The following is a 13,542-nucleotide window of genomic DNA, read 5'->3' on the forward strand; positions in this document are numbered from 1 at the left end:
TTAGGTCTCAAAAGATTCGTATCCGCGTTTAAAAAATTTGCAAAAAATCTTTTGTCTTTGTCTTTTGTCTATGATAACCTCATTTGACATTTTTGACAAGTTCATCAATTTTTGTGATTGTGTGGTGTTTTGTGGTGCATGTTTTGATAATTTGTGAAATAATTAAATAAATCGGCTTGTTTTAATAAGAAATGACTGGGAACATTAATCAACAATGAAGAAGGAGCGCACAGGCGACAATTGTCGCCCATTTAAATTATAAGTATCATAAAATTTTTGTTTGTTTATACACAGACTCAATGTTTGTGCTCTAAAATATAGGAATTTACTTATTTTATTTCATCTTCTTTACAGCCCATCAAATTCTAAGTTTGACTGGAATAAGTTTTGAAAGGAAGAGCGTTATTGTGAGTATTGAAAGTTAGCACAAAATTTTATGTTAAAAAATTATGTTCTTTTTTTATCTACCCATTATCATTTGCAGGGTTTCGTAGAGCTAACAATCGTTCCTCTAAAGGACAACCTCCGTTATATTCGACTGAACGCTAAACAATGTCGAATATATCGCGTTTGCCTCAATGATCAGTATGAAGCCAATTTCCAATACTTTGATCCATTTTTGGACATTTGTCAAGCTGACCCCAATACGTAAGTACTTTATAATGTGTTGATTAATTAATGTAAACAAACATTAGATAAAATAACAAAAGAAAGGTTAAATCTTAACACATTTGCTCTTATTTAAAAATAAACCATTTCAAAAGTCATAGTCTTAATTACCTATTTCAAATAGACCAGGAAACCACTTTTGAACGTCAAAGCAAATATAATAATATTAACAATGTTTGTCTGTCGGTCACTCCTCTAGTGAGGCTATTTGCTTGTTCCAAAGTGTAGATTCCTATGGAGGATTATTTATTCATCCTGTACTCAACATTAACATTTCTTATAGGAGATCCTTGGAAGTGTTCTCCCAGTTTCATTTGTCTGCTGCCCAAAAGATAGATCCGGATCATAATTCTGGAGAGCTCCACATCCAGATTCCTGAAGAAGCTGCACACTTAGTAGGAGAGGGCCGAGGACTCCGCATTGGTATTGAGTTCTCACTTGAATCCCCTCAGGGAGGAATGCATTTTGTTGTGCCAGAGGGTGAGGGAAGTTTAGTAGAGGTATGTAATAATAATAATTTCGTTATTATCAGTCTCTTTTATTCTGGTAATAGACCTTTCTAATGTATAGTATTGAAGTAATCTTCAACTCTTCCAATAACCATCAGACATTTTGTATTGTCAATTAGGATATGAAGTTTGTATGATGAATAATTTCCTTATTGCACAATATTAAAAATATTAGAAACAGGTAATTAAAGAAATACTTTTTGTTGTGGGTTAGTTACTTCTTATTAATTTTATTCTAAATTGTTTAACTTAAATATATAGGTACAAATATAAATTAAAGAATAAAAATAAGTGACTAAAATAGTTGCACTTAAAAAAAATAAAAAATAGAAATATACTGATTATATTTTCTTTTAAATAGCAAATTGCAAAAATAGAATATGTATCTATTCATTGCATTTTTATTTTACAGAAATCAGCTCACATGTTCACATATGGTCACTCAGCACGACTCTGGTTTCCATGTGTAGACAGCTTTGCGGAACCTTGCACATGGAAACTAGAATTTACCGTTGATGAAAGTCTTACTGCGGTGTCGTGTGGAGAGCTATTTGAAGTAGTGTATACTCCCGACCATCGAAGAAAGACCTTTCATTACTTGGTTAATACTCCTGCTTGTGCTCCTAATATTGCTTTAGCTATTGGGTAAGTCTACTTATTTACTTAATTTTAAAATTTTTCTGACCACATTCAGGTAGTTGTAAGTAAAACTGCATATTAAGAAATCTTTTAATTAGTCTCCGGTTTTGTAAAATATTATATTTTTGTTCCACATAACTATGTAACATGTACCCTATGTCAATAGTCATGTGTCTTGTATGTGAAATTTATTACAATGTAATTAATTTTTCTTCCAGGCCTTTTGAGACCTATGTGGATCCGTTTATGAATGAGGTTACGCATTACTGCTTGCCCAACTTGCTGCAGATATTGAAGAACACTGTGAGATATTTACATGAAGCATTTGAGTTTTATGAAGAAACTCTCTCTACTAGATATCCTTACCCCTGCTACAAACAAGTTTTTGTTGATGAGGTTAGTATAAAATTATGTTCTAAGACATTAATTACTTGCTATTAGTATTAGTGGAGATAGGTGGTGAAAAGCGGAAAGAACAGAGTGACCATGTACTAAATGTGCGCACTTCTACTCGCTATCCCTTCAGGGATAGGAACGCGTGACATTTATGTGGCATGTAACGTTACATATTTCAGAACATTCCATTGAATTAATGTTACATTTCTACAGCAGTCCATTAGCTTTTATCTTAAACTATCAGTGTGTTTTTCCTCCACTTCCGTGTGGCCTATTGCCAGGTGGAAATGGCCTCCTCCAATCTTCTCCATTCTGGCCTTACTCCATTAGCTAAATATATCTTGCTCTTTTTCAGACTGAAGATGACGCAACAGCCTACACAACGATGTCAATCCTAAGCACCCACCTCCTCCATTCCATCGCTATCATAGACCAAACGTACATCAGTCGCAAGGCCATGGCTCAAGCCGTGGCAGAACAATTCTTCGGCTGCTTCATCACGATGCAGAACTGGTCAGATCTCTGGCTAGCCAAGGGCATACCTGACTATATGTGTGGGTTGTACTCCAAGAAGTGCTTCGGTAATAACGAGTACCGGTATATTATTCACCAGGAGCTGCAAGAGGTATGCCATCATGTTATTATCATAAATGTTGAATTAGAGTGGTATTTTATGAAGATACTTGAAGGAATAGATAGTGACATAGTCTTTCACGCAAAATCGACTGAACATACTTTTTATACTAAACGGGAATGCGGGAAAAACTGTTTGTAGGAGTTGGTGTATCTACACTCTTAGTTCCTCTTTATTCTATAACTATATGAATAAAAACAAAATCTCTTATCATCAGCACCATCTCACTCTTCATTAATCATTACTTGACACTTAATTTTGTTTATTTTCCCAGGTTGTCGGCTATGAAGAACAATATGGCGGCATAGTCTTGGATCCCTGGCAGCCGCCCGCCAGTGGAGCGCGCGTCGAACCCAAGGATGTATTCTATTTCCCCGTTCGGAATGTCCACACTATGTCTCCGCGTTATATTGAGGTAAGATACTCCTTTACTGTGTACTTTATTCAGTTATTATAGTTTTAATTACTTCGATTGGAAGTATCTTAATTTTCATGTTGAATTTGCCCTATTAAAATGTATGCTAGGATTACCTCAGCAATATAAGTTTTTAAACTGACATGGTCACTAACACTATAATTAGAACTTATGACGGGATATTTACCATGTTTATTTAATTTGGTGAGTTTCCGATATTTCGGCACTGTTGCAAGCGCCATGATCACGGATTAACTGGAGTAAATGCGGGTGGGTGTTCACGAGCAGACAAATCGGTCTACCCGCTTTCTCGTTCGTTTCTTGCTGACATCACTAACACCACTACCATTACTCCAGTTAATCCGTGATCATGGCGCTTGCAACAGTGCCGAAATATCGGAAACTCACCAAATTAAATAAACATGGTAAATATCCCGTCATAAGTTCTAATTACCTCAGCAAAACAACGAAAGTAACATAATACAAAATATGCTTAATCCTTGCTCTCTTTTACAGATAATGCGAAAGAAATCCCACTTAGTACTAAGAATGTTGGAACAACGTATCGGTCAGGAGTTATTGCTGCAAGTTTTCAACAAGCAGCTCTCCTTGGCAACCAATGCGGCCAACACGAAGATTGGCAGTGGGCTCTGGGGCCATTTATTGCTTTCCACCAATCTATTCGTGAAGGCCATATTTACTGTGACCGGCAAAGACATGGCGGTGTTCGTTGACCAATGGGTGCGGACCGGCGGCCATGCCAAATTTCAGCTCACGTCCGTATTCAATCGTAAGAGGTGAGTAGTATCAGTCTATAGATTTCAAAACGATTTTAATTGTTCCCAAATTATTTTGGAGTATATAGTGAGTGATTCCCTTATTTTCACTAAGAATACATACTGAATATGATAAATATTAAGAATAGATAGCCCCATCTGAAACTTACAGAGTTTGATGAATAAGTTACTTGGTCAGATAGATAATATCTTCAAACTAAAATAAATTTTGTCTACAATAAAATACCTTTTGGCTGATGCACTACTAACAATTCGTATCTACATACACACTAAAATTTCTCATATCTTCCAGAAACACAGTGGAGCTAGAGATCCGTCAAGACTGCGTGCACGAGCGTGGCATAAGGAAGTACGTGGGGCCATTGCTCGTACAGTTACAGGAGTTAGACGGGACCTTTAAGCACATGCTGCAGATCGAGAACACAGTCGTCAAGGCAGACATTACATGCCACAGCAAAAGCCGCCGGAATAAGAAGAAGAAGATCCCCTTATGTACCGGGGAAGAGGTCGACATGGATTTGTCGGCTATGGAGTAAGTTATCCTTATTTAACCTAACTAACTTATTAGATTTTCATCTCTATCATTTTGTTATAAAGTTGAAAATCTGTTGTTGAACTGATTTAGCGATAGATTTCAATGTGATAGAAAAGTGGCACCACAGGAGAGAGATAGAGAAAGAGATAGAGATAGAGAAAGAGATAGAGAAAGAGAGAGAGAAAGAGAAAGAGATAGAGATAGACAAAGAGAAAGAGAAAGAGATAGAGAGAGGGGAGAGAGAGAAAGAGATAGAGAAAGAGATAGAGAAAGAGATAGAGAAAGAGATAGAGAAAGAGATAGAGAAAGAGATAGAGAAAGAGATAGAGAAAGAGATAGAGAAAGAGAAAGAGATAGAGAAAGAGATAGAAAAAGAGATAGAGAAAGAGATAGAGAAAGAGATAGAGAAAGAGATAGAGAAAGAGATAGAGAAAGAGATAGAAAAAAAGAGATAGAAAAAGAGATAGAGAAACAGATAGAGAAAGAGAAAGAGGAAGAGAAATTAATTTTCTTCTTTATTAGGTACTTTACGCTTACGTTACAAATATAATAACAATCCTCTTCTATTCCAGTGACTCACCCGTCCTATGGATCCGTCTCGACCCAGAGATGTCACTTTTGCGTAGCACTGTGATATCCCAGCCTGACTACCAGTGGCAGTATCAGCTGCGTCATGAGCGTGACGTCACCGCTCAGAGTGAAGCTATCGACGCTCTACATAACTACCCAGAGCCCGCTACAAGGAAGGCTCTCACTGATGTCATTGAAAACGAACAAACGTATTATAAGATTCGGTGCAGAGCTGCGCATTGTTTGACTAAGGTGAGTGGGTATATGTGTTTGGTTGATGTTGGTTTAGAGTTTAATGGAATGTGATTAATGATAGTTGATGAGTACAGGATGTTTGGATAGTTCATGTGAGTGTGTACCCATGTTTTTTTGAGTGCAACTTCATTTTAGGTATTATTTTAACTGACTTCCTAATTTGGCTAATTTTTGTGGTGTTGTGTTGAATGTTCATTCGCGAAACATATACCTATTTTAATTTGAGTTGGATTGTTCTTATAAGAAATTAAAGCATTACTATATTCCTTTGTTTTTCGATTGCTTTGGATCGGACTCTATTAGGTTTAGCATTGTATTATTATTATTATGTATGTTCTTTACATAATCACGGGACCACAGGGTCCCGGACCTTTGGAAGGCGTACGAGGAACCGAAGCCAACTCGCAGAAGCCCGTTAAACAATTTTAATCTAAATGTAATGAGACATCAGCTGGCGATTATCCCTGTATGCACTATGGAAGTACACCAAAGGACAATCCCCGATTGATGCAGGACTATTGTGAGATATGGTAAAAAGAAATGATAGGGATATGGGTGTGGGTGGCTGTGGAATAGTTAACCGGTTAACTATGGGGACTATGGCCCCTGCCCCTGACCAATATTGAAAAATACGGATAAACAGGCAGGGGGTGACTCGCAAACTCAATAATGGGCCCCCGGAAACGGCCGCTAGCATGTAGCGACAAGGGAAGCAACATACGTTGAGCTGCTTGAGGAAGTTGGGGCATCCCACGGCTATCAGAGCAATCCCGGAAGTACGGTCAAGACCCCTACCAGCATCTTACTGGGATACGTCCTTCCCCCAAGTGGAGCTGAAGGCAACTCCACTCTTGCGAATCTCCACTCAAACCAGCCGATTAAGGCAAGAGTGAGGTAGGAGAGGCCACTCCGGATAGTCACGAGTACTAACCGGAGTTAAAAAGTAGGGCCTCTCCCGGGAGTCAGGTCCGTGGGGTCGCCACTGCCCAACAGCTCGCCACAAGCTGCCTTGCGGACGTCTTATTATCATTAATATTCTCACCCGTGGTGCAGTCTATAAATAATATAACACTTATTACTCCGTAGGTAGCGAATGCGATGATAAGTTCGTGGGCGGGTCCGCCGGCGATGCTGACGATATTCCGCAAGATGTTCGGCTCGTTCGCCGCCCCGCACATCATCAAGCAGAACAACTTCGACAACTTGCAGCACTACTTCCTACAGAAAACCATACCGGTCGCTATGGCGGGTGGGTACTATTTTATTATCCGTAGATAAAATTATTCATTAGACTAGCGTTCCGGAGCTGCGGACTGCTTAGCGGGTTACCCGGGCTCTGACTCGGCAGCAGGAGTAGGAACGGGGTTTTTAGTTAGTAATAATCTGATGACCTCTTGTTTCGCCCAAGACGGGAGAAGTAATTGGACGACGTCTCCCGTTGGCATATTCACACAACTATTTGATGAGGTAACCCGACTAGTTTCACGTTGTCGTGATTACGGATCCTGGCATGGCTTGAAATTAGTCCAGTCAACTCGTCAAATAGTAACGTTAGTGAGCTTATACAATATAATTAATATTTTATGCGGTAGTTATAACACATTTGGATTGTGTGATTCAGTATTGACAACTGTCACTTTGTTTATTAAAAAGCTACCTTATCCATATCACATAAAGCATATTTTAAAATAACACTATCTCTTCCAGGCCTAAGGAACATACACGGCATTTGTCCACCAGAGGTGGTGCGGTTTCTACTAGATCTCTTCAAGTACAATGATAATTCTAAGAATCATTTCTCCGATAACTATTATAAGGCGGCTCTAGTTGACGCTTTGGCTGCTACCATTACACCTGTGATATCAGTATTGCAACCGGTAAGTACTTGTTCATATTTTTAAAGTCAAAGTCAAAGTATTTATTTCAATCAATTTTCTCTGTCAGTCTGTCTGTAAGTGAACATAGGTGCTTGTTCCAAAGTGTAGCTTCGAATGGAGAAAAACGAGCAAGAAACTCTATCGTTACTCTTTTATTCTTGTATATCCTCATATTCTTGTAAAGAAACATGTTTTGTTATTCCGCCTATTTTGTGTCAGGAGATTTCTCAAGACTATTAAATTAATTTAAATTCTCAGTAAAACGACTTTGGCAATATATATCATACTCAATTACATAACTCGGAAATCTGTGATCGACCTGATATCGACTTTATTTACAAAACTATAAAGCTGATATTTAATTTACAAAAGAAAACAATACTAAATAGGTTGATGTACTGGCATTTGTACTTTTTACTACAAATCTTTTACTTTTGTTCTACAGGGCGCTCCAATAACAGCAGATTCATTATCAGCGGACACAAGATTAGTTCTAGAGGAAATCACCCGTGTACTAAACTTGGAGAAAGTGTTGCCATGCTACAAGAACACAGTGACCGTCAGTTGTCTCCGCGCTATTCGCAGGCTGCAGCAGTGTGGCCATCTGCCCAGTATCCCCACTGTGTTCAGGGCATATGCTCAATATGGACAGTATATTGGTAAGAGAATTTTATTTATTCTGTAGTTGTTGATAAAGTTCTTATTCGAGAAGATTCTTGGCAATGATCAAATTAGAAGCTATCTTTGTATAATTTTATCTAAATTAGTTTGTTTCACTCACAAAAGTCGGTAACGCACCTGTGAGTCCTCTGGTGTTGCCAGTGTCCATGGGCGGCGCTGATTGCTTACCATCAGGTGATCTGTTGGATCGTTTGCCTCCTATCACATACAAAAAGACAAAATTGATCCAAGGTGATCTTTACGTCTTAGTGCGCTTCATTTTATAGTATTAGATTTGTTTTTGATATGGAAGACTAGAACTTTCCGACTTATTCTACAGATTAAAATACAGACATCCGTCATCCATATAAACTAACTAACGTCAGCCTTACTTATAAAAATCTCCTTACTTATCCACAGACGTAAGACTAGCGGCTTTCGAGTGTCTAGTAGACTTTGTACGGGTAGACGGCAAGCCAGAAGACCTGTCGTCTCTACTGACTGCGGTAGAGAGTGACCCGGACCCGTGCGTGAGACACGGGCTCGCTCGCCTGCTGATCAATATGCCGCCCTTTGAGCGAGCGCAGAGACATCGACTGGATACTGAAGCTGTGGTGCATAGGTATGTATAAAAAGAAAGGAATAATGTCATGTTGATAGTTGTCATTGTGCTTAAATAGTGGTTGCCATCGTTAAAATCGGCCTCATCTAGTTATTTTAAAGATTGACGTGTAAAAGTGTTATCTTATAACCAACTTGCAAAAATAAATATCATTTATCATTAAAAGAATAATGGGTTTGGGCCTGAAGTATGAAAAAACTTTCTTTTTTTGCAGTTATTTTAACAAAAAAATAAAACATAACACTTTTAATTTTAATTTTTCCACTGGCAACTCCATTCACGGCTCATCGAAAACAGGCAACCATTATTTTCTCCCTATTTGACATCATTCCCTTACTAACTACTCATAAACATAGCTTCTAGTAAAATAATCTTCTTTTTTTAAAGAACTTAGTCTATAACAATCTTCTCCATTCCAGGCTTTGGAACAACATGAACAGCCTTCTATCAAACGACGCGAGACTTCGTTGCGACCTGGTAGATCTGTACTACACGCTATATGGCCTCAAGAGGCCAATTTGTGTGCCTCTACCAGAAATTCAGGCCATGATGAAGCAAATGCACCACAAAGAAAGAGAGCGGCTAGAAAGAGAAAGGGAGAGGGAGAAAGAGAAGGAAAGAGAAAGAGAACGCGATAGATTGAAGGAGTTGGAGACGAAACCTGTTATTAAACAGGAGGTGGAGGATGTGAGTATTACATAGTATTAGGTATAGTTTTAGTTCTTTTGGTCATTTAAAGATATGAAGTGTTTTAGCAAAACAAAACATTATTGCTAAAAAAAAAAAATGATTACAATATGACGATCGGTCTTCGACTCCTTTTCGATTCGAACCATAACCCATGCTTACGAGAAATCAAAATAACTCAATATATTATTGTCCCACCCTGAAACCTAAACTTTGGTGTTGATTCCCGCTTTTAACATTTTGGATGTTTTTGTTATTATAAACGCGCCTTACTTAAGTAACAATAAAAGTGATTTTGCAACACTTTGTACGACATAAACTATTGCTATTCCACGTTCAACTAACATTTTCTTTCGCAGTATGTAGTAAAGTTACTTATATTCTTTTATTCATCTATATTTTAGGTTAAATACGAGCCCGAAGTACCAATGGACTCCAGTATACCACTGTCCTCAGTGGACAGAATGGTGGACGTGCCCCTCGACGATATGCTTCCTGTACCCCTGTCTAATATCAAGGAAGAAGACGTCAAAATTGACGTCACTAGTGTGCCGACTGAGTTGCCTATACGAGTGTTCAGTGTAAGTACTTTCTTATGTAGAGGGTAGTAAGGTTCATTTTTGACTGTGTAGTTAGTTTTGCAGTTTGCTTTCTGAACTGCTTATACGATTATGCTGTTTTAAGCTTTATGTGCGTGCTGTGTTTCGTCTGATGTGTATTATGTTTCTGGCGTAAAGCCTGAGTTAACTATACGAATGTTCAGTGTAGGTTATCAAGAGCTTTACGTTCCAAACAATAAGTTTTATCTTTGCTTGTGTAGTCGATATTACTGAACAGTTTTCAATGTAAGTTTAAAGGAGTAGAAAATAGAGTTTATTTTAGTTTATACGATAATTTATTTCGTTTATAAATAAGACTATTTTTAATATGAAATTTTGAGTGATAAACTGATTAATTAGTGACATTATTATTAGTTTTTTAACGTTATTTTTATTCCTATAGGATGACAACAAACGTGAGTTTATGACGGACAACGCGGTGGCATTGCCGGGTATACCCGGTACTTCTGGCCCGGTCGGCTTCGAACCCGGGATGTTCAAACATGACAAGGATGAGATTGGAGCTCCTAAGGTAAATTATAAACTCCACTACTCAGAGTCACTTAAGGTTACTTAAAGTATCCCTTAGTAACGATTTTGTCCCGAAAACAATTGCTAAGGACTGGGTTAAGTAATCATTAAATGACTCTAAGTACGGCTGTAACTGTTTATTAGTCTGGATGTGATGTATGTGTGAAAATTCACCTACACCACACTACAGCGGAGTTAAGGTAACACTAACAATATCTTTCTTACAGGCAAAGAAAAAGAAGAAGGAAAAGAAGAAGCACAAGCATAAGCACAAACACAAGCACAGCAGCAAAGACAAGTCGAAGGAACACAAAGACAAAGACAGGTCATTGACCCGCCCCCCCTCAAGCACAGAACATTTGAAGATTAAAGAAGAAACAAGGGAGACTCTTAGTTCATTCAGTTCGAGCCAAAGTCCCTCCGAAGATATCTCCTCTATGCCTAGTAATATGAGTTTCTAAAGTTAACTTTATTTCTTTGTTGTTTAGGTTCGGTTTTGATTGACAGATCTTTTACAGTTTAGGTTGAGTTTTGATTGACAGATACCATTTTGATGATTCTTTTTGTTAGAATGAATCCATACTTTGACAGGAAAGTTGACTTTATTTTCTTATATTTTAGGTTGCGTTTTGACTAACAATATCCTTCTTAAATTAGACTTTAAGTTAGATCAGTTTGAGCTAAAGTTCACCACAAGGTATCTCCTTTAAGCCTTGTAATGTGAAATTCGAAAAAAGAATTTTATTCGTGCGCTGTATAGGTTCTGTTTTGCTTGGCAGGTCTGTCTTCAAGTGTTTCTTACTATATTTATTGAAAAGTAAACGTTATTCTTTTGTTGTTTAGATTAACTTTTGAATTGACTAAGAAACAGCGTCGTCGTTTTCAAATTTTTGTTTATTGTAATCGAAACAAAATTAATACCTTGAATGACTTTTAAGCAAAATTATAAGGACGATGGAAGTTTTTTAAACTTATCCTATCTAATTCTGACTGATAGTGTATTCGAATAAATTTTATAAAAATAAAATTTTGATGACGTAAATCTTTTATCAAATAGGAAAAGAATACGTGTAATAGTGTATGCAAATTGAACAAAAATTGAATAATAAGAATAATGTCAAGGTCTACGAATAATTTTGAATATTTTTAATACATATCTATTTCACTAGATACTGCAGTCTGTTTTTAGTGAACCGGTTCAAAGTTATTTTTGATACGGAAATTTGTAGTATGGCTCTTTTTGTTCAAATTCAACCGCAGTGACTAGAAGTTTTCTCTCGAGTAAAACCCATTTTCTGTAGAAATGAAAACTACGTATAAAAACTGACACTAATCGCGCACAAACATACAGGTTAAACAGACCCTCTTTTTTGAAGTCGGTTAAAATAGTTTCAGAGCGTCTTTTAATTTTCCCAATACAAAATGCACTTTATTCATATCTAGAAAAAAGTTCATTTTGTGTTATACATACATACTTGTTAGTATTTAAAGTACGACATATTTCTCAATTTTGTAAATAATTTGGTTGTGCAATTTGCGCGAAAGATTTGTATGAAAGTTTTTATATTCGTTAGGATTAAAACTTAATTGGTCTAGGTACTAAAAAGGTTATCATGCCTAATATATTTCAGTACATAAATAATATTGTCGTAAAAAGTCGAAAATATAATTTTCACTGTAAGATTTGTGGTGATGTCAATATAAAAACGTGAAAAATTGGAAATGTAAGTGGATATATGTGTTTAAAGATTTATAATTAAGTTAAGTCGAAGTAGAAATTGTATGTTACTATAAGTGATGAAAATAAATGGATAGTATTTTCTTTATGTTGTTTTTTTAACCTTGTAACTAACTTTGTCAATAGTAGCAGTAACTGGGTACTACTGGGTACCAATGAGACCGTAATCCCAATCCAGAAATCCATCCATTACGCGATCCAGAAATGTTGAAACCTCTTGCTTGGAAACTTAAAAGAAGTCATCTTTACAAGCAGTAACTACATTACTCACAAAAATCGCGTATCATATTATTTGGTGTACTTATTATAGTAATGTTATTGAATTGTATTTCCTAATGTACAAATATTTAATTATTTATTTGCGCGATATCGTAAGAAATGACGACTTATACTTAAGTACTCGTAGTTATGTAGGTAAAGTAATAAAACGTAATAAAAGTATTTACTTATTATGTATTAACCCCGATGTTATCAATTTATAGTAGCAAATATTATCTAATGGTAATTGCAATAACAATACGTAATTAACTTTATAAGTCATTCCTAATATTATGTAGGTATTATGCAAATACCTAACTTTATTATTTAATATTTTTTACTTATAATATCATTGGACAGGGCTATTTTTTGTGTCACAGAGTACAATACATTATGACATCTCTTTGTACTTGCTTCATAGGTAGGTATAACCGACTTGAAAAAAGGAGATTTTAAGTAAACTGTTGGCAAATGTATTCTGCCTTTCCCCTCGATAAATACAAAGGCGTAATGAAAGCATTATTTTCCCCTTTGAAGTGAATATGACTCGGAAACCATGCTGTCGATTGAACCCCTGTAATCCTAAACTGTGGCTTGGTATCAAATAACTTGAAGTTTCTAATTTACTAGAAGGGATAAGTGAGTCGTGTGTTAAGTAACTTAAGTCGGCTATGGAGGTCAATAACATATAAGTATGAAGTTTTGAACTTATCCTCAGATTTCAATTATTTAAGTACCTAAAAAGAGTGTAGGTACCTAATCCTAATTAAAAGGTCGGCAACGCACTTGTGATTGCTTTGGTGTTGTAGTGTCCACAGGTGGCGTTCATTGCTTTCCATCAGGTGGTACGACTGCTTGTTTTTTTCAATTAAAAATAAATACTTACTGTTCGAGTAGTCTTTGTTTTCTAGAATAGTAGTTCCAGCCGAGCAAGGGTATCGGGTTCGAATTTACCAAAGTACAGCAGGACCTCTTTAATCCGAACCCCTCTAGTCCGAACACCTCTGTAATCCGAACCCCCGACCCGAGTCCGCGCTGTCTCGCTCTCGCCCGCCAGCTACTTTCCGAACGTCAAAATACTGGATTTCTTCAAAAATGTTGAATAAATAATATGTAACGTTTATAGATTAATACAACTATTGTATTATGTA

The 13,542-nt window shown here is 36.8% G+C and overlaps 1 protein-coding gene across 1 annotated transcript; it reads left to right on the plus strand.

The window, feature by feature from the left end:
* The first annotated feature begins 89 nt into the window (after positions 1–89).
* On the plus strand, positions 90–12,217 carry LOC118266818 (transcription initiation factor TFIID subunit 2). Its single transcript, XM_035580399.2, has 19 exons — positions 90–258; positions 353–407; positions 485–648; positions 953–1,169; positions 1,591–1,823; positions 2,036–2,213; positions 2,569–2,838; positions 3,122–3,262; positions 3,779–4,059; positions 4,352–4,591; positions 5,167–5,416; positions 6,506–6,668; positions 7,127–7,296; positions 7,742–7,955; positions 8,377–8,578; positions 8,998–9,265; positions 9,670–9,846; positions 10,268–10,396; positions 10,623–12,217. The coding sequence occupies exons 1-19, from the start codon at positions 215–217 to the stop codon at positions 10,854–10,856; spliced, it is 3,630 nt and encodes a 1,209-aa protein (XP_035436292.1). The 5' UTR covers positions 90–214; the 3' UTR covers positions 10,857–12,217.
* The last annotated feature ends 1,325 nt before the right edge of the window (positions 12,218–13,542 follow it).

This window comes from Spodoptera frugiperda, chromosome 23, assembly GCF_023101765.2.
Source record: "Spodoptera frugiperda isolate SF20-4 chromosome 23, AGI-APGP_CSIRO_Sfru_2.0, whole genome shotgun sequence".
Lineage (NCBI taxonomy): Eukaryota > Metazoa > Arthropoda > Insecta > Lepidoptera > Noctuidae > Spodoptera > Spodoptera frugiperda.

What these genes read in the sequence shown, in the direction of transcription:
- LOC118266818 (XM_035580399.2), top strand. Translation starts at nt 215, where the DNA reads ATGAAGAAGGAGCGCACAGGCGACAATTGTCGCCCATTTAAATT. An exon ending in AACAAGTTTTTGTTGATGAG is followed by an intron (nt 2,214 to 2,568) that starts GTTAGTATAAAA and finishes GCTCTTTTTCAG; the next exon opens with ACTGAAGATGACGCAACAGC. An exon ending in TCAATATGGACAGTATATTG is followed by an intron (nt 7,956 to 8,376) that starts GTAAGAGAATTT and finishes ACTTATCCACAG; the next exon opens with ACGTAAGACTAGCGGCTTTC.